Raw genomic sequence first — 21707 nt, 5'->3', positions numbered from 1 at the left:
AAGGACCCCTAACCCTGGCTGTCTCCTAGTGCTCCCCTTTCTCTTCAGACTTGGTTTCCCTGACTTCCTTCAAAGTTTTAGATAACTTCCCACTTTCTACAGGAAACTTTTTCTAATTCTTCTTAATTCTAGAGCCTTCTCTCTGTTGATCACAACAAACCACAATAGCCATTTCTTTTTTAGCTTGTACTTAGCTTGTTTGTACACGTTTATTTACATGAATGTCATAGGACATTGTAAGGAGGGCAGAAACTGTCCTTTGCTTTTCTTTTTTATCCCTAATGCTTAGCATAGTGCCCTGAATATAGCAGGTGCTTTAAAAATCTTTACTGACTGACCAGATGACAGATCAGCCCAAATCCATAATTCAGATACTGAAGGCGTTGGGCAGCAAAGTCCAAGACTTATAGAACCTCAGAATACTAGAACTGATGCTACCTCAGACATCATCGGTCCAACCCTTTCTGGAACATAAGGAAGACAGTCTGAGGGAAGAACAGGAAAGTACAGGACTGTTTCTGTTCCCTGAAATTGATCCAGAATTAGTAAGCACTGGAAATCAAAGCTAATCTAGATTTCAATATGCCTGTTATTAATAATAGGAATAATCATTTATGAAGAATATTTCAAAAATCAGATCTGTGATTTCATTGTTGCAAGGGATTTTTGATGAAAGACTTTCTTGATATCTACCTTCTCTCTAACTAGAGTCTTAGAGAGTTTTCTAGAGAATTAATAGTCAAATGACTTTCCCAGTGTCTGAGATTGGCCTTGAACCTGGGCCTGACTGAGGAGACCAGTATGATAGCAACTCTGCCAGGCTGCCTTTCATGAGGAAAATATTAACTTAAATCTGAAATCTGACTGGCAAACCAAACAGAATCTGTTCCTGGCTTTCTAAGGCATCATTCTGTGAGTATGCACACATCCATAATATGTATGAGGTGTGCTCAATAAAGAATGTACAGATCTTTGAATAACTAGGATCATAGGACCCTAGAAAGAAGCTTAGACTATAACCCCTTCTTAGAGGTGAAGACATTTCCCAAGAGTAAACAGTTAATAAGAAGAAGAACTGAGAGTCTAACCCAGGTGACCAGAACAAGATAAAATTTTAACGAATTTGGTCTTCTTTAAAAACAAAACAGATTTATTAATGTGTTTTGCTTTTATGTCAGTCATTTCTGGATATGGCCTCCCACCCCCTGCTTCGCATTGGATTTACTCTTGTAAGAGTAAAATAGTAAAGGGAAAAAAACTACCCAATCTCACCCATACCTTGTCTATATCTGACAACGTATGCAACATACTGACCTTATGGTTCCCTCCTAGAAGTTTCTTTATAGAATTTGTAAGGAAATAAGATTAGTAATTCAGACTTCGGCTTTCATTTAGTGTTTGTTCTCACATTATTGTAATCATTGCGTATGTAGATTATGTGGCTCCATTAATCCCAGTTTTTCTCAGTTCATAAAAGTCCTCATGCTGCCACCCAACCTTTGTTTTTCTGGCTTTTTAAATTATGATTTTTTTTTCCTGAAAGTGATCTTCAGTTTCTGTTTTTCTTGAATTAAGGGAAGAATCTGATGATTAATACACACAGATAATCCAAAAACATCATTTTAGTCAGTTGCTCTAATTCCTTCCTTCCTCTCCTCCTCCTCCCCAAAGCTTCTTAGAATAAGCAAAATAGGTTGGGTTTAATTGTCCCTCCATTAGGTGTTCTGAGGAGAAACACTAACAAGGTCAAGGGTCAAAGATCAGGAAGGAGGCAGAGGGGAAGCAAAGGTCATGGGAAAACACACTTTCCCCAAATCAATTGACTTTCATTTAAGATGGGAACAAATTCCACTATTGGTCATTTTTTTTTAGTGATTCTTTAAGCATACAGAATAGGGCCCTGCACACAGTAGGTATTTCATAAATAGTTGATGATAATATTGAGCTTGGAAGCCTGACAGCTATTCACAGCCCCTGCTGTGAGTATCCTAGGGGGCAACTGAAGGGATGCGATCAGCAGGGAGGCTGATATTTTCATGGTTATAGGAATATTGTGTCAGGATTAGGGAGCCAGGATCACCTCTCATACGGGCACATTCTGCTTCTTGGAGACCTCCAATGCATTATTCTCATTTCTTCATACTCTCATCATCATCATCATCATCATCATCATCATCATCATCATCATCTCTCCCTCCCTCCCTCCTTCCCTCCCTCCCTTCCTCTCTCCCTCCCTCCCTTCCTTCCTTCCTTCCTTCCTTCCTTCCTTCCTTCCTTCCTTCCTTCCTTCCTTCCTTCCTTCCTTCCTTCCTTCCTTCCTTCCTTCCTTCTTCTTCCTTCCTTCCTTCCTTCCTTCCTTCCTTCCTTCCTTCCTTCCTTCCTCCTTTCTTCCTTCCTTCCTTCCTTCCTTCCTTCCTTCCTTCCTTCCTTCCTTCCTTCCTTCCTTCCTTCCTTCCTCCTTTTCTTCCTTCCTTCCTTCCTTCCTTCCTTCTTTCCTTCCTTCCTTCCTTCCTTCCTTCCTTCCTTCCTTCCTTCCTTCCTTCCTTCCTTCCTTCCTTCCTTCCTTCTTTCTCCTCTTTCTCTGTCTCTCCTTCTGTCCCCTCCCTCTCTCTGTCTCTGTCTCGTCTTGGTCTTGGAAAATCAATCCGCAAACATTTCCCCACTGAAAAGCGTTAGAACTAGGATCATAGGATTTTCTGGTGGGAGGGGATCTCCTTTTCGGGTACAGGTAGGATTAGATGATCTCTGAGCACTCTTTCCATTCTGAGCTCCTGTGAGTCTTCCATCCGTTCCAATCGCCTCATTTTACAGACGAGGAAACTGAGGCCCAGGGAGGGCAGTGAACTCGGCGAATACTCTCTCTATTCTAGCTCTAACAAAGTAAGTATGCACGAATGGAACTTTCCATCTCCACCCCTCCCCCACCCCCCCTCTGCCGGCATCCCCTCCGCCTTCTGGCCCTCCTCCCTCCCTTCCCGGCCCCTCTGCATCCCTTATTCCTTGTACCTGTCAGAAAGGGAAGAAGGCAGCTGCTTCCGACGTCAGGCGGGAGAAACTACAACTCCCAGCAGTCTGCGCAGCCCCCCAGCCTGTGCACCCTCTCGATGGGCAGGGGCTGGGAGAACCTCCTCTTTGGGGAGGAGCCTTGGGGAGGGGGCGTGGCTAAGATGTGGTTGGAGAGTTGAGCCAAGCCAATGAGACCAGCCGCTAATAAGTGGGTTTGGCTTACAATGTTACAGTGGAAGGAGGAGAAGCAGAGGAAAGCTATAGAGCCTCAGCCGAGTGGAGCTGACCCTTGCCTGAGACTCTTCTAAAGACCACCTCCAGAGGCAGAGTTCTTCCCCCCACCCCAGCTCCTCTTCCTCCCCTTCCCACTACAATGCATTCTTGACTGGCAGCATCCGGACTCTAGGCAACCCCAGAGAACCGAACCAAGCCAAAGAAAAGAGGATCAGAGCCAAGACACTCTCTCTGGCTTGGGATCTCGGATGCCGGTCTTTCTTTGAGGAAAATCTCCCGAGAGAGAGAGCAGAATTGGGGTGGGGGGGTTTGTGGAAGGGAATCCAACCAATCCCCAAGATGGACACTTCTGGGCACTTCCATGACTCTGGGGTGGGAGACTTGGATGAAGACATGAAGTGTCCCTGTCCATCTTCGGGGGATGAGCAACAGCAGCAGCAGCCACAACAGCCACCACCACCGCCACCTCCACCGCCGGCCCCGGCACAACTGGCCCCTCAGCAGCAGCAGCCGCCGCCGCCGCAGCAGCCGCCGCCGCCGCCGCAGCAGCCCCCAGCACTGGCACCCCAATCTTCGAGGCCCCTCACCCAGCTCAACCAACTCCAGAGCCAACCTCTCCATCACAGCTTGCTGCACTCTTCTCCCACCGCTTTCAGGGCCCCACCTTCCTCCAACTCTACCACCATCCTCCACCCTTCCTCTAGGCAAGGCAGCCAGCTTAATCTGAATGACCACTTGGTTGGCCATTCTCCAAGTTCAACAGCTACAAGTGGGGCCGGAGGAGGCTGCAAACACAGACAGGCGAGCCCACTGGTCCACAGGAGAGATAGCAACCCTTTCACGGAGATAGCCATGAGCTCGTGCAAGTATAGTGGTGGGGTGATGAAACCCTTGAGCAGGCTAAGTGCCTCCAGGAGAAACCTCATAGAGTCCGAGCCCGAAAGCCAACCCCTCCAGATCTTTAGCTCCAGCAATCCACCCGAGATTGTCATCTCTTCCCGGGAGGATCACCATTCCAATCAGACCCTGCTCCATCATCCAAATGCCACCCACAACCACCAGCACTCCGGCACCAGCAGCATCAGCACCTTCCCCAAGGCCAATAAACGGAAAAACCAAAATATCGGCTATAAACTGGGACACAGGAGAGCCTTGTTTGAAAAGAGGAAACGGCTGAGTGACTATGCTTTGATTTTTGGGATGTTTGGCATTGTTGTTATGGTGATAGAGACCGAGCTCTCTTGGGGGTTATACTCAAAGGTAGGGGCTTCGGTTTCTCTTTATCCCTTTAACAAAAGGAGACAGGATTATAGGTAGCAAGGAGAGAGAGAGAGAGAGAGGCAGGATTGAGGAGAGGCATTTTGCTAGTTTTATGTCTGAACACTGTTAACTTCCCATAGCTTTCTTTCTAAATCAAGGGAAAATTCATTTTCCTTAGGAGAACTCCCCGCCCCCCCAACACTTTCTCTGTTTTTCAGATGCAGTATTAGGTAGGATTAAAGAATCCTGAGAAATCATTTTCCCCCCTCCTGGCTCATTTGTACTAAAGCATAAACCTGCCGCTTAACACACCAATTAATTACATACACTCTGCCTTGATGATGTGTTTGCCTGAATGTGCTATTCCCATCCCACCCCACCACCTCCACTCCATCGCTTTCTCTCCATTTTTCCAAGGTGAAAAAATAGAGAAATGTTTGTGTAAGATCAGTTTATTAAAATCTCTCTAAACCCCTTCCGTCCCTCACCCTCTCCTTCCTCTGCCTCCCAAGTTTCTAATCTCGTCCTCTCTCCTGAGACTTGTGGCAAATAGTAAAGTATGGTGGCTGTAGCTTCCCTGGTGTATTGGGGCAAACGCACAGGAGGATGAAAGTGTCTCCCTCACTCAAGGAAAAGGGCTCAGAATCTGTCAGTTGAGTATCTTGTAAACATTCCCCCAACAAAAATGGCTACAGGTGTTAGTTACCGAGGAAAAGCAGCCCGGCCTCACTTTGCATCACACCATTTATCTTGCCTTTTCTGTCTCCGAGGCTCCTGATATCTCTTAAGCATTCAGACAGAAAAGGGAAGCCAGTGTTAGCTGGAGCCTGACCCATCACCCCCCACTCTCCAACTCTGCCTAGCTTCGCCCCTCAACCCTGCTCCGTTCTCCTAGGGAGGAAAAAAAAGATGTTTGGCTGCAGGAAGAAGGGAACGAGGGGTAGCTTCGGCAAAGGACCAGCCTCTTGAATATCATTTGTTTGGTTGGTACGGTCATTTCCCTGTAGCACAAATCCAAACAGGTAGGAGGGGGGCTTCTCTCTTGCTTAGGGGACTCCGGGAGGTAGAAGTTTCCTCCTCCTATCGGTGTGGGGAAGGGGAAGAGGAAGATGGGCTTCTGTCTGATCCCCTGTATGGCTCCCCAGTTACCCTCCTCTCTGAAAGACTAAGGACCTGATTGTGTGTGTGTGTGTGTGTGTGTGTGTGTGTGTGTGTGTGTGTGTGTGTGTTTTGTAGCTTGGATTTCTGGGCTTATTTTTTATTTTTTTAAATTTACTGGGGGTGTGTGTAAGCTGCCGGGGGGCGGCGGGGTTTGCCGGGAGACAGGTTGGTGGTGCTGGGGAGTTGATGGGAGGGGTTCCTCGATGCTGTTCAGCTGTTGAAAGATTTTAAATAGAGCTCCTTTGAGGCAGGACACAGCTGCTGTGAGGCTGTCACATTCCTTGTTGAAATCTAGCCACCCAAACCCGGGAGGTGCTGCTCGGATTTCCCCCAATCCCCGTCTTTTTTCCCACCGTAAGGGGGCCAAGTGCCCTCGCTCCAGCCTATCCCGAGGGCAGGGCAGACCTGTCTGACGGTAATCAGAATGGGGAGATTTTGCGGCTGGGAAGGGGGTGGGGGCAAGTCGCCTGGAGCTCACGTCCTCCCCAGGGCAGTTTCCCAACGAGTCTCAGCCCCAGTCACTCCGGAGGGCGCCTTCCCCCCTCCGAGAACCACGAGTGGTGCCCGGATTTCCCTGTAAATCCCAGCTCACGCAGCCCACTCATCTCCTCTCCCCGTCCCCCTGTATTCCCCGCATTATGGAGGCTGCTCCCAGTCCCTTGGTCCAAGCTGCTGCCAAATACGTTCTCTGGAAGGGCTGATTAGAGCTCTGCTTTACAGATCACTCTGGACCCCACCCCTTAGCTCTAGTTAGCGCCGAGCACCAACGTATGGGAAGAGCTCCTGGTATAGCCCAGGCAAGGGTCCGGTCCAGGGAATCCGGGAGTCCCAGATTGGAGAAATCAGGGCAATCCCCACGAATTTGGGGGATGCCAGATCAAAAGGGAACTGCCATCCCTGGCCACACCTGTCAGTCAGCCAGGCTCCAGGGCTCGGGAAACATTCACGATTTTCGTTTTAGAGTCAAATGTAGATAAGCTTTAGTCTCATTCTTACCATAGAAAACTGCCATTTTCACTTTCTGTGGAATAGATGCTGCTGCTGCTGCTAGAGTAGTATGAATGGGGAAGGCCGGGGGGATGGGGAGTGGTCCAAGCAATTGTATTGCCAGGTGAGGATCTGGGGGGCGGTGGGTGTGGGCATTTGGGGTGGCTTGTCCTTTCTAACATCAAGGAATTCATGTGTTCAGAAGCTCAGAGACTCATAGCAAACATAGCCCTGGTATTTCTTACTTTCCTGGTTTTTGACTCCAATGTGGAAGCAAGGTTGGTTGCTTCCTTTCCATCTTGGTGATGATGTATGCTGATCACCGTTTGAACTTTTTTTCTAATTAATTGTGAGAGGCAGTGATTAGCATCTCTCTTAAAAAAAATAAACTCTGTATTCTGGCTCTGTTTTTAGTTGGGGGTCTTAATAGGTTGGAGACAACTGGCTGATGGCATGGAGAGGTATATTCCTAGGATGAGAAACCTAATGGAATAGACTGAATGTCAATCTTTGTAGATGAATGATTACAACAAGGAGGAGGATGGCCAAGTGTTTTTGCATCTCCACTCAGGATAATCATAGCCAGGAGGTTTGGGGTTGGATTAAAGGAAGAACTTCCTGGCAGTGAGAGGGTGGATATTCACAGATGGATAATTGAGGGTGAGATGGGGGTACTGGTACTCCTTTACTAATGAGTTTTTAAGATATCCTGCCTTGAGTGATTTATGAACAAATCTGCCTGGAAATGGGAATTAACCAGAAACCTCCCAGTGGAATGACAGCTTCTATAGAAAGGTCCTTAGTAAAGTAGACCAATGTCTTAGGTGAAAAAGAAGGAAAATATTTAAGGAGTGAAATATTTCCTGAAGGATGAGCCCAAGTGATCACATAATTACTTACTCTTGGCAATTTTTGGAAAATCTTTCCAACTGAGTAAAATTTTCTCCCAATGTGGAAGTGAGACAGATAATATATCTGCTATTCTCCTGCCTTCTTGACTATTCCAAGTAGGGTTAAGAGATATTTGGGTAGGAATGAGTTCCCCAAATGGGACTTAACCTCTTGATGTGGAGATGTTACATGCCTTAAAAATATTAACATGAACATGAAACATATTAATATAAGTGGGGTCTAAAATAAGTACAGAATAGATTCTGGAGGGGGAAAGAGAATAAATATACAGTTACTATATATCAGGTACTATGGTAAACCCTTTTTAGTAATATTAATTAGGTGTTATAGTGAATAACATGCTTGGTCTGGAGCCAGGAAGATCTGAGTTCAAATTCTGCCTCAGACATTCACTGTGTGACTCTGGGTAAGTCACTTAACTTCTGCCTCAGGTTCCTCATCTGTAATATGGAGATAATAATGGTACCTACATCCCAGAATTGTTGTGAAGTTCAAATGAGATAATAACTGGGCAGAGCTTATCACAGTGCTTGGAACATAAGAGCTAGCTATTATTAATATTGTTATCATTCATTATCATTCATTTGATTTTTGCAATAACCCTGTGAGATTGGTACTGTGCTCTATCCATTATCAGTTCCTGTTTCCCAGCCTGCCTCACTAGGGAAAGCGATGGTGAAGGTTAAAGCTGGGGATTGCTAGGGATGAACTACTGATTAGGAAGTGTGTGGGTTTCATAGTTTAGACAACTGGAAGAAGGTATAGGAAGAGACGGACATTCTTTGTACAAGGAGGGCTTTTAGGCAGTAAAACTGAGATTGTGTGTGTGTGTGTTGTGTAGCTACAGTGTCTTCTGTTTGGGAGAGGCGAATGAAAATATCTCTGCACCTAACAGGAGAGATGGAGCCTTTAAAAAGGACTTTAGGGTATATTTATGTGTGTGAAACATCACATCATGGTACAGTCGAATGATGAACTTGGAGGAGAGGTTCTGAATTTTTGAGCTGATAAGGGATCCCAAAGGCCATCGAGTCTAATGCCATCATTTTACAGATGAAGAGACAGAGTCCCAGAATAATTGTGACTTGCCCAAAGTCATATAGGTAGGATTTGAACCTGGGTTCTCTCATGCCAGATTCACTTTGAATGACACTGTGTTACTTCTCAGATTGATGCTGTGAGAGGCAGGAAACACTGAGTGCAAATCCCGCTTCCTATATATAGTCATCAGCCTTGTTCCTATGATCAAGTCATTATCTAAGACTCAGTTTCTTCATCTGTCAAATAGGGATAATAAGACTTCACTTGGTTGTGACAAGGCAAACATGAATATAAAGGTAAAGGGCTTTGTAAGTCTTAAAGTATTGATCATGTGTCTATTGTTATTATCTGTGTTTTAATAAAAGCCCAAAGCCATCCTTGGGAACAACCAAATTCACATTTGGAAAGGTGGGTTTTTTCTAACCAATTACAGGTAGAAATGCCTCCAGAGAGTGTCAGTCAGAGTTAGCAAGGTGCTGACTACCCTGCAGATACCTCATGAGCGTTTGGAAAATTCTTAGGAGCTTGAGCTGGGAAGCTTCCTTAGATATCAGGCCTACTCTGAGCAGGGATCACAGAACCGTGGTAGAGGCTAAGGCCTTCATACTTTCTCCTCCCTGGATTGAGGCAGGAAGTCATTTTTCTCTGGGTCCCAGTTAAGCTTGATAAGACCTCCCTACCCCACAACATTCCTTCCCCATGTAGAATTCACTCTCCCAGGGCTCCCTCTGAGAACTGGTACTTCTCTCGGCAAGGTTGGCTTTCCTGCTAGTCTGGGGAGTGAGGGGTTTGGTGTTCTATCTTGGAAGAAGCCAGGAAATGCTGTCCCAGCATGGCTGGTGGGATTGGTTCTGGCTCTGACATTACCTTCTAAAAGAATCACCTCTCCTTGACTTTTAGCCCTCTTCGTAACTCTTAGATCAGGAATTCTTAACCTTTTGTATGTCATGGATTCCAGTGGTGTTCAAAGCCTACCAATCTTGTTCTCAAAATAATGCTTTTATTTTATTTATTAACAAGGCAATCAGGATCAAGTAACTTGCCCAGAGTCACACAGCTACTAAGTGTCTGAAGCTTGATTTGAGCTCCAGTCCTTCTGACTCCAAGACTAGTTCTCTCTCAATAGATAGATAGATATCAGTAAATAGTACCACTTATCTGCCTCCAAATAACATACAAAATGTACATTTAAATATACAAAGTCAAATGCACAGGATTGCAAAGGAAATCAACAATCAATATCATGCTGTCATCAAAATATATTTAAAAAGAAACAAATCAAACAAGTTCTTGGAAGAACTTTTGCTCAAGAACCTTTGCTCTAAAATTTCGTGGTTACTTTCCCCATATACCCAGAGTTCTTTCCCTGTTCCCTGTTCCCTGTTTTTCTAACCCTGCCTACCCTGGCATTCCAGTCTTTAAGCAGAGGTCACTCTGTGAACTTGCTTAAATTCTAGATGTCCTGTTTGTCTGCCATCTGGACCCAATCCTTACCTGGAGCTATGGAGCCTGCTGGAGCAGGGAGACTTTCTGGTCACTAATTACTCTCTTTAAAGAAGAGCCAGTCATGGGAAATCATTCTTCCTTAGCAAGCCCAGAGGAAGCCAGTGATGGATCTCAAGAACCATTGCTTTTTTTTTACCTACCAAAAAGAAGGAAGCTCTCTCTAATCTATGTAGATTTATAGCAGTAGAGTTGATGATATATTGAGTCCTAGGCAGCGATGAACCAGTCTTCTAAAGGTCTCTTCTACTCTTCAGCTGTCAAGTAGAATTGTTTCTCTTCCAGTTTAGACCAATGGATATTTTTTAAAGGGAAGGGGGAAAGGGCAATTGAAGGGAGTAAGTATTTATATTGTGCCTACTACATGCCAGAAACTGTGCTAAGAGTTTGTTTTTGTTTTTTTTTTTTTTTACAAATATTGTCTCATCTGATCCTCCCAACAACCCTGTGAGGTAGGTATACTTGAAGTAACTTTGGCAACGGTTTTTATAAATTGCTCATGGTCATATAATTAACTAGTAAGTGTTTGAATCTGAATTTGAACTCAGGTTTTCCCAAAAGGTGATTTTCTAGCCTGCTTTAGAACCGAGTCATTCCCTATGGTCCATAGCTTTCTTCCCTCATCTGATTATTCAAATGGAGGAGAGAATTTGCTGTTTGTCTCTTGGCAAACTTGACTGGGAACGTTAAAGGCTGCCTGGGGTTTCTGAAAAGGACAAAGCCGTCTCAGTTCCCATCTCATCCCATGGCACATTTTGCTGGTGCATGTGTAGGTGGATGTGTGCACTTTTGGGACCACCCTGATATTCTGGGGAGAATTTCAGAGTATTCAAGAGTCTAACATTTCTGGCTTTCTGAAGCAGCCACTAGACTGGCAAATCTCTCTCCACAGGTCTTTCCTCTGTACCAAGACAAGATCAATAGATCCTGGCATGGGAGGTCTCTATTCAAATGTATAGAACAGACCCAAGAGTCGTCCTTCTGGGGCAATGTTATGAGCTTCCTTTGTTTGGGTCTCACCAAGTGTAAAAAGTCCTGAATTGGGGGGAGAGAATGACTCTGCTTAGTCAGATAGATAAGGAAGCTTTTCTGTCTCAAAGGGTGGTGGCTGCTTTATTTATAACCTTTGGGGACAGGCTTGTAAATGAGTCAAATGTTTGTAACCCACAAAGGGTACGGCTAACTTTGTATATACCCTTCCACTCAGCATGTCAGCAGCCTATTTATAACTGTCCTAGGGGGAAAGTTATACTGTGCCTGGACTTCCCGGCTGGATTCCCCATAGACAACATTACCCACATGCTCAGGCATGGGGTTTGTAATTGCTGGCACATTTATCTCCTGCATGAAATTAGATAGAAATAATTTTAGGACTCCTATATTATTCTTACTGTATCCACCGAAAAGGCTGATTTGTGGTGCCATTGGGAAGAAAAAATGCTTTTAAAAAAAACCAAGGAGCCTCTATAGAGGCTTCAGGTCCCAGTTGAAGATCTATGTAAAACAGGGATGTTTGGGGTTTGTTGTAATTATTTGTAAAGTACACTTTGGGAGAGGATAATATATGTGTGCATGTGTGCCCGTGTGAAGGAGGGAGAGAAATTGTGAGTGGGTGGATGTATATTGATGAAATGCTGCCTTACTCAGCCCGTGGCAGGTGGATTAACTTGTTCATTCTTAGCTGTTTTTCCTTTCTCTTTCTCCCTCCCCCCCTCTCCTTTTCCTTTCTCCTCCCTTCTCTCTATCCTTCTCTTTCTCTCCCTCCTATCCTCTCCCCTTTTCCTCTCCCCTTTCCCTCTACCTTTTCTCCTCTCTCCTCTCCTCCCTTCTTTTCCCCTTCTCCTTTTTCCCTTTCCCTCCTCTCTATCTTTCTCTTTCTCCTCCTCCTGCCCTCCTTCCCTTTTGTCTCTCCCCTTTTCTCCCTCTCCCTTTCCCTCTCCCCATCCTCTCTCTTTTTGAGAGAAACATACACAGAAAAGAAGGCAAATCACATTTTCCTCTTTAAAATAATGAGGGGACCCTGTTGTTTCAGTGAGGGAGGTTGTAGAGAGGAACATTCTAGTCACTTTTCTCTTTTGGGGAAAACCCCAACTGAAGCTGATATATTTTTCTTATGCTTTATTCCTCCTCCTCCCCACCTCTCCCAGGCTCACCCACTCCCTGTGGCCAAGCTGAGCTTCTAGAGAGGGGGAAGGGGAAGAGGAATGAAGAGGCAAAAGCTATTTCTCAAAAAGATTATCAGAAAAATCAAGGTGTGATGAGATGAAACACAGTAGAGGGAACTGTTTGGCTGACACACGGGGGAGTTCCCAACATATAAGTGAGATGCAGTAAGAGGAAGAAAAAAATCAAACTCCCAACAGTCATCACCTCAACAGTCAGAGTAGGACTATTTCATAGAAGTAGAGAATTGTAGGAAGGACTAAAGAAGGCACTTGGTTCAACCCCCTCCCCATCCAATATTCACAATGAATGGCCATGAATGGTAATGTAAAATCTGCTTGAACACCTCTGGGGATGGAGAACTCACTACTCAGTGGCAGCTCATTTCTCTTTTGAATTATTCTCATTGTTGGGAAGTTTTTCCTTCTAGTTCTCTGGTTATATTTATGAAGAGGTGAGTTTTGGGAGACAGCTTGAATTCAGTCTTGTGTGGAGGCAGTGGAAACAGACTAAATGGCTTCTTGGGATACTTTCCAGCCTTAGGATTTCACCTAGATCACTCCCTAGGGATTCCTGTGACTGGAATTAATTTCTGATTAAATAGTAGAGTGAGGCATAGTTGAAGCCAGGAGTGAATCCGTCAGACTAGGGAGGATTTGTCAGATGCTGCCTTCCTTGTGTTCCTTAAAGTGCACAGCATGGTCAGTATTGTTTGGATCAAACTCTAGCATAAACTGGTCAATAGGACCAGAGGAAGGCAAATATATTAATGGTCTTCTCTCCCCCATACTTCATTTCTCCATTCTTTTCCTACTTGCTTCCTCTCTGATTTCCTTTCTTTCCCTTTTTCTCTTCTCCTCTCATCCCTTTTTTTTCAAGGCTGTCTAGAAAACCCAGAGACTTTGTTCAGTTCTGCTGATGGGATTCAAAGAACTAGCCAGGTAGTTCTGGCTACCGGAAAGAGTGGTCTGAATTCAAATCCAACCTCAGACACTTACCAGCCACTTCACCTCTCTCAGCTTCAATTTCCTCATCTATAAAGTAGGAATAACAACAGCACTTGCTTCATAGAGTTATTGTAAAATTCAAATGAGATAATATCTGTAAAGCCTGCGCAAACTCCAATTGCTACATAAATATAAGCAATTATTGTTGGGAGCACTTGGTACAATTTGGTGCTAGCTGGAAGAGGAGGGGTTGATAATCCTGTTTCTTGTGGGCAACTTCACTTATCTTCCCAAGGGCTTCATCTTTTGATCTATAAAATTGAGGTTGTTCAATATAATTTGAACTTTAATGAGAACATGCTGATCTTCATGGTATTTCTTAATGAATAGGAAGGCATTGCCATTGTGGTGCAGTGGGAGGAGAAATTGATTTTTTATTTTTTAAGATAAAATACCTGAGTTTTAATTCAGCCTCTTTTACTTACTACTTGTGTGACATTGGGCCAAATCACTTTTCTCTTTTGAAAAAATGAGGGAATTGAATTATCTCCTAGAGATGCTAGAATGATAAGCACAGAGTTAGAAGGGACCTTATATTCCAACTTCTGTTTTAGGTAAGTGACTTGCCTAAAGATTCCTCAGTTAATAGACCTGAGATTTAGACCAGATTTATCCAACTCCAAGTCCAGCCTTCTTTCCATTTGGCCATATTGGCTCAATTCCAAATCCTGTCTCACAATGGGGAGTGGGCAATGGGATATAGTGAAAAGAACCAGTTCTCAGCATTGGGAGTTTGGTGTTTAAATCTCAGTTTTCTTATTAACTGAATGATTTTGAGTAAGTCATTACCTCTCTATTTCCTCATCTACAAAATGAGCATTAGACAATCTCTTAGGTTTCTTCTGGAATAGCTAGGTGGTTCAGTGCAAAGATCATTGGGCCTGGAGTCAGGAAAACTCATCTTCATGAGTTCAAATCTGATCTCAGATGTTTACTAGCCATGTGACCCTGGGCAAATCACCGATTGCCTTTGTTTCCTCATCTGTAAAATGAACTGGAGAAGGAAATGGCAAACCACTCCATTGTCCCTTTCAAGGAAACTTCAAATGGAGTCACAAACAATCAGATACAACTAAATGATTGAATGACAACAGGTTTTCTTCTAAGTTAAGTAATCTATTAACTTATAATTATGATAAACTGAGGGAGAAAAAATTTCCTACAGGGGAAAAAGCATTAGATTTGGAATCAGAGTACTTGACTTCAAATCTCAACTCTGCTACTACTACCTGTGTGACCTTGCAGAAATAAATGATTTATTATCTCTCAGTTTCTTCATCTGTGAAATAAATGTATGGGACTAAATGAGCTCTGAGGTCTCTTCTTGCTTTTGCACTGTGCCATTTAGCTGCCTAACAGTATAAAAAGGCAAGTAGAAGAAACTAGGAAGATAGAGTAGCCTTACCTGTCATTAAAGAGTTGAAAGAAATGGAAGTTGTTTAGGCTTGATGTCAATAACAGCTTTGATTGCCTCCTGAGGGATGGAATGGGGAATCTTCAAGTGAAGGGGAAACAAGCACTTGTAAGGTGACCCAATGCCAGTTGGTTTTGAAAGATCATGGAGAGATTGGGTTGCCAGGAGAATAGGCAACTATGGTGAAAATTTTCAGAAACAGAAGAGAATCAAGTATGTAAACTTTAGGTGAGTGAACTTGACTTTGATTCATGACAAAATTTTAGGGCGTGTTATTAAAGCAATGGTTAGGGAACATCTAGAAAAGAAATTGGTTGCTACACTCGTAGGACATGGGAATAATCAAAAGCAGAATGGGTTGATAAGGTTCACCTAGATTTTAGCAGGGTATTACTGCATGGGTTCCCTGCCTAATGTCTGTAAACTTGGTTTTTAAGTGTTTTTGGTTTTTAGATATTTTGATAACTTTATTTTAATATAATTGCTTTCCTTTGTAATCTTTTAAATTTTATTTTATGTCCTTTTAAATAGCTAGGTGGTACAATGTATAGTTTGGCTTGGAGTTCTGGCTTGAAGTTAGAAAGACATCTTCTTGAGTTCAAATCCAGCTTCAGAGAAGTACTAACTGTGTGATTCTGGGCAAGTCACTTAACTCTGTTTACCTCAGTTTCTTTATCTGTAAAATGAGCTGGAGAGGGAAATGACAAATTACCCCAGTGTTTTTGCTAAGAAAACCCCAAATGGAGTCACAAGGAGTAGGACACAATTGAAAAATGACTGAACAACAAAAACCATTATTCTGACACAATAATCCATAGGCTTCATCAGTCTGTCAAAAGAGTTCATGACCCAAAAACCCACAAAAGGTTAAGAACCTCTGCATTAGACAAAGTCTCTCACATAAATTCCTGTAGGGAAAAAATTACAAAGACGTGGGCTAGAAGATAATACAATTAGGCAGAGTCAGAACCAGTTGAATGATTGGACCCAAAGGGTAGTCATTAATGACTCAGTGGTGGGGACCTGATAGCTGTCTTCACAAAGCGTTGGTATGTGGAGGAGGGATCAAGCTTTTTCCTACTTGGCCCCAGAGAGAAGAATCAGGAGAAACATGTGCAAGTTGTAAGGTAAATTTAGGCTTGATGTCAAGAAAACTTTTGAATAATTGGAGCTGTCCAAAAGCTGAAGGGACTGCTCCAGGAAGGAGTGGATTCTCTCTCACTGGAAGTCTTTGAGTAAAAATGGGAAGACCATTATTAGATAGATTTTTTTTTGAAGTAATTGGGTCTAAGGGATTTGCCCAGGGTCACACAGCTAGGAAGTTTCCAAAACAGAATTTGAACTCAGATCTTCCTGACTTCAAAGCCCAAGTTTTATCCACTGTACCACTAGCTGCCCTTCTTTGATAGATTATTGAGGGCTTTCTTTTTCACAGATGGATTAGACCAGATGGCAGAAAAAAGTCAAACTTATTGGATTATAGTTTTCAGTTCCATTTTCTTCCCTTTGTGGAAAATGCAGACATTTGTCCCTCTCTATAGTCTGAGATACCTTTCATGTTTACCATGACCTCTAAAAAAGTTTCTAATGATGGCTAAACAATCATGTCTGCTAATTATTTTACCGTGCCCTAGGAGATAGTTCATTCAAGGATCAAAAGAGATAATATTTGCAAAAAAGTGCTTAGTACAATGCTTGGCACATAGCAGGTATTATATAAATGCTGATTCCTTTCTTTTCCCCCCTTCTCTGGGTCCAGTGTCTTTAAGTCATCAAACATGATATCCTTTCTCAGGATTCTCTCTCTTTATCTAAGGTTTACATTCCTTACTAACTATTTTTATTCTGTCCAAAGATCCTTCTGCTTGGCAGAGAAAACAAACACACATTTTTCGTTGAGCAGCTCTGCTTCCACTCTGTTATTTGTTACCATTGTTCAATCCACCTGGAGGAGCTGTTCTTTCCCCTCTTTTGGTCTCTTCTTTTCCCCAAATACAGCTGAACAAACCCTTTCTGTACACCTTTACTTTTCCTCACCAGTCTCAGCACATTCTGAACTGCAGCACTCCTGACATTATTCCCCGAGGATGATACCTTCATCCTCTCATGTCTTCCTCTTTTCTTCTTCCAATTCTGTCTAACCAAATTTGTTAAGCCCTTGATATATGCAAGATCTGGAGGATGCAACAACAATTTCTGACCTCGAGGAGTTTACATTCTATGGGGGAGGAGGGGGGAGGAAGGAGAAACACATCATTTCAAGAACTTAAGCTGTTCCTTGTACTTTTGAAATGGTTGCATTAGGTGGTGGTCCATTTTCTTCTTCACTGGAATTATTTCTCTTTGTGTCTTCTGAGTTCTTATCTCCAGATTCGCATTCCTTCAAAGGATGACTTCCCCTGAAGAAAATTTCTCTAAAGCTTTTGCTGAACTATTCAAAATTTGTTCTTCCCAAATCTGGGGTACACATCTGAATATAACTGACTTTCCTTTCCTTGTCTGATACAAATTCTAAGGTGAAATGGCCATATCTCCCAAGGTTCTGATTAGTCGTACCCAGATTATGAAAATCAGGTCTAAAATAGAAGTTCCTCATGTTGGTCCCTATATTTTTTGTAGGATGAAGGAATCACGAAAGCAAGATTATTTAAACTACCTTTGCTACTTTGGGCAAAGAAAGGCACATCAACAGACACCCCTCTTCACCACCGTCATGTCTCCATGATGGTATTGTGATCCATTTCCCAACCTCCTCATCAATTTTCTTTTTCTGTCCAAGTCTATAATCAGGGAAGGTGGAAGGCTCAGATGAGACAAAAGCAAAGTATTTTTGCAAATCTTAAAGCACTATATACATGCTTATTAGTAGTAATAGTAGTACTTTCTGGCTATCAAGGATCTAGTCTGATGATGATTTCATTCCTTGAGCTTTCAATAGCATTCCTCTGCACTCTAGCACTCTTTACATAGGGAAACAGGGATATGCCAGTAAATGTTTAATAATTGAGCTCCTCTATATCTATATCTATGTCTTCATCAATGTCTATATTTATGTATCTATATCTCTATCTTCACACAATTTTAAGTTTCATTTGCTTTACACTTAAAGTTTAGACAGTTTAGGCAATTAGACAATTAACAAAACAATAAATTAAGCCCTGATTTGTGGTGGTTTTTGGTTTTTGAGACTTAAATGCTCACACTGAAAATGTAACCATTAGTTTGCCATGAGTTGTGTCTAGCACAGCCCTCTCTGAAGTATATTTTGATAATATAGCTTCATTTCCTCTTCATCCAAATGCCCTCCCCTTGTGCTTCCCTGTGTGGTCCTAGATTTCCTCACATCTTACCCTCTTCTTTTTGAACAAGATATACTTTTCAGTCTCATCCTACCATGTCTCAGTAAACCTATGAGACCAAATCTGAATCCTAGCATAAGGATCTCTAGTTCACCTTACTTGTCATATGTGCTTTGTGCAATAGTGTATAGACATTAGAAGATATATTTTATTGATTTCTTTTTTTTTCTTTTGTGACTTTCTGTGTGTCCTATTGCTAAAGATTAAGTTTAATGGATAGAAGTTGTAGAATAGATTTTTGGTTCAAAATGGGTCAAGTCAACAAATATTACTTAAATTCTTACTATGTGCCAGGCACTGTGGAAGTCCTAGGGATACAAATAAAGGTAAAAAAGAAACCCAGTCCCTGCCCTCAAAAAGCTCACCATCTGATGAGGAAGACAATATACTAACAATTATGTACAAAGAAAGCTGCTATATATCAGAGGATTTGAAGATAACCAAGGGAGGAAAGACATTAAGGGAAATTAAGAAGGACTTCTTTTAGGAGGTGGGATTTCAATGATCTCAACAATTAGAGCTTGTCAAAGGGGGAATGGAGTGCCTTAAGAGGGTGAATCTCTGTCTAGAGATCTTCAAAGAAAAGCTAGCTGTTCACTTCTTGGCAATGTTATAGAAGAGATTCTCAATTAGTATGAACCAGATGGTTTTTGAATTGCCTTCCAAATCTTTTATTCTGAGGTTATGTATATTTGTATGGATTTATCTTCTATAGACGTAGAATTCTTCTACCAGGGCACACATATTGTGGGGTGATTTTTGTTTGTTTTTTTGTCAGTCAAAAGATCTCTGGACTACAAACAGAAAACCTGGGTAATTGTCCCAGCTTTGCCTCTTATTAACCATGTGATCTTGGGCAAGTCAATTGCTCTTAGTTACCTCACCTGTAAAATGTGGGGGTTGAGCCAGATTGCTCAGGTCTTCTCTCCCAGCTCTAAATTCTGCAGTTCTGTGAGAGTATGAAAGATCCCAATGAAGCAAAAGGTGTGTCTAACCCACACATGTGGTTTTGTTCTTTTCCTTTATAAAAACCCAAGTGCCTAGCCTAATAGTTACTAGGTAACCTCTTCAGTGTTTCAATCAAAACACCAAAAAAGCTAATTTGACTAAAAGAAAGAGCAGGATGGGAAGAGGAGGGAGTGCATGTTGGCAGCCTGGACTTCCCAAGGCCAAGAATCCTAGGTTTTTCCTCCAAAAAGTAGATCAGGCAGATCATTTTCAGAATCTGTGTTTATAACCATTTTGACTCTGGCAGCAACAGCAGTGGTTAGATGTGGATGTCAAGATCAGTCAGGTTGAGAGAGAAAAAAGAGAAGGACTCTCAGGTGTCAATCCTAGACTGACATTGGAGGTTTTTTTTTTTTTTTTTTTTTTTTTTTTTTTTTTTAAACAAACTTAATTTCACTTAGTCAGGCCACATGAAGAAGCTGATTAGTAGGGCTTAACTTGATGCACTTTCAGCCAGGAGCCTCAAATCTGGGCAATACATGACTCTGTGGCAACGCATCCATTCTGTTGAATTGCCTCAGTTCCCTCATCTGCAAAACGGGGATAAAAATCTTTGTACTCTTAGGTGCTTTTTGCCTTTTTTTGTGTCCCTGGTACTTAGTACAGCACATAGAAAGAGCTTAATAAATGTTTGTTGATTGATCTCTCAGCTAATAATAACTTGTTGAGTGACTATTACCTATTTCTCAGGTTTTTTGTGAAGAAAGGGGCATTGTAAACCTGAAAGTGCTATATAAATGTGAATTATTATTGAACAGGGAACTGGATTAGATGATTGTTTAGCTCTCTTCCTACTCTGTGATTCTATGAACCTATGAATTTATTAAATGCCTACTGTGCGTCAGACACTGTCCTAGGCATTGGGAAATACAAAGACACAAACAAAATAGTACCATTCTATTAGGAGGGAGATTGAGCAAGTCAGGTCATAGGCTAAGAGAATACTCAAGAAGAAAGAAAGGAGCTGCAATGAACAGGCATGAAGGTTCCGAGAGAGAAGCGTGTCACATTTTCTGCTTTAAAGAGCAACAGCGATATAGAGAAATGTGAGGATAATAAGAACACTTGCTCACATTTATATATGGCACTTTCAATCAATCAGTAGCATTTTTAAGTGCCTACTATGTACCAGGCATTGGGGCTGCAAATACAAAGGATGAAGCAATCCTTACTTAAGGAGTTGCTTAGCTTCTGAAAGAGAAAACAATTCTATATTAAAATGCAGAGAGCATAAATGCAAGTGCTCCCTGCCTTTATTTTATTTATTTCATTCCTCCCAACTCTATGAGGTGGCTAGTGCCAATATTATGCTTATTTGGAAGTTGAAGACTTGGCTTGGAGACTTGAAGGGGCTTGCCTAATGTCTCTAGATTAGTAATGGGAGCTGACCCCAAGCCTTCTGACTCCAGTTCGAGGGCTGTTTTCACTTTACTGGAACCACTTAGCTGCTCTGTCTCTTTTCTGTGGGTGGATAATTTAACCTCCATGGCCCTCAGCTTCCTCAGAGGTAAAAAGAGATCATACTAGGTTGCTTCTGTAGCCCCTTTCTGATCCTATAATCCATATTCTTAGATAACCTTATCTATATAGTGGAAGGTGGGCAGGGAGGAGGTAGATCAGAGTGCTCAGATCTGAGTCCTCCCCCCAATCTACTGGAGGTAGGGATAAATAAGAGAGAAAATGAGATGTGAGAGGGTATTCTTTGCAGATCTTGCCCTTATTGTCTGCTCCTTACTTCTAATTATTTCAAATGTCATTGTTCAGTCATTTTCAGTTTTGTATGACTCTTCACAACCCCATTTGGGGTTTTCTTAGCAGAGATATCCGAGTAGTTTGTCATTTCCTTCTCCAGCTCATTTTACAGACAAGGAAACTGAGGCAAACAGGAAGAAGTGACTTGCCCAGAGTCACCCAGCGAGGAAGTGTCTGGTGGCAGGATTTGTACTGGACATGGGTCCTCCTGAGTCCAGATCCCACAGTACCACCTAGTGCTTTTATATTCTTCTGCAAATATAGAGATTTTCTCCTTGGGGTTAGGGGCTGCTCCTTCTGTGTTCCCACAATACCAGGCCCATAATAGGTGCCGGACAAATGCTTGTTGGTTGCTTGACTGCCCCAGGCCCGGCACAGAAGATGACAAAGAGAGAGGAATACTTGATATTTCCTGTTATGTAACTCTAAGAAGGCAGATTTTCAGTCTAGACCTGAGATGCTGAGATGTGGGTGCTGTTCTTACGGTTCATAGGATTTCCAATTTAGAGCTGGAGGGACCTTGGAGAACACAGAGGTGATACGACCTTCAGATGAGCAGATGGCGCTTTTACATATTACCACAATTCGGGGTGGGGGTCTTCCTGTCTCTTGACTTCCAGCCACTGTTTACAAAGGGTTCACCTTTTAACCTCAAATGCTTGGCGCCCTTCCTGCCAGCTCTGGGTGGAACGAGGGGAAATGGCAGGTGGGGCAGGGGAGGAGGAGGAGGAGAGAGGGGCGAGAACCTCGACTGCCTGAGCGGGGGGGAGCATATAGGGCCCAATGCTGGGAGCTTGCTTGCTTGGGGGGCAGGTGGAGAGTGGGCTAGGGACCCGAAGTTTTCTTAACAAAGCCATATTGGCCATAAATGAACAACAAAGTGAGAAATACCATGGAAAT

General features: G+C 42.8%; 1 protein-coding gene across 1 annotated transcript in view; it reads left to right on the top strand.

The window, feature by feature from the left end:
- Positions 1-3165: 3165 nt before the first annotated feature.
- The window catches only part of KCNN3 (potassium calcium-activated channel subfamily N member 3), a 304701-nt gene continuing 286159 nt past the window's right edge, over positions 3166-21707 (top strand). Inside the window, exon 1 of the mRNA XM_031966673.1 lies at positions 3166-4500. Coding sequence (XP_031822533.1) covers positions 3580-4500 — 921 coding nt within the window. The 5' untranslated portion in view covers positions 3166-3579. The remainder of the gene's footprint in view (positions 4501-21707) is intronic.

The sequence above is a fragment of the Sarcophilus harrisii genome, chromosome 4 (assembly GCF_902635505.1).
Source record: "Sarcophilus harrisii chromosome 4, mSarHar1.11, whole genome shotgun sequence".
NCBI classification, from domain to species: Eukaryota; Metazoa; Chordata; class Mammalia; order Dasyuromorphia; family Dasyuridae; genus Sarcophilus; species Sarcophilus harrisii.
Note: the sequence above shows the minus strand (reverse complement) of the source record. Positions and strands in the feature narration are given on the sequence as shown.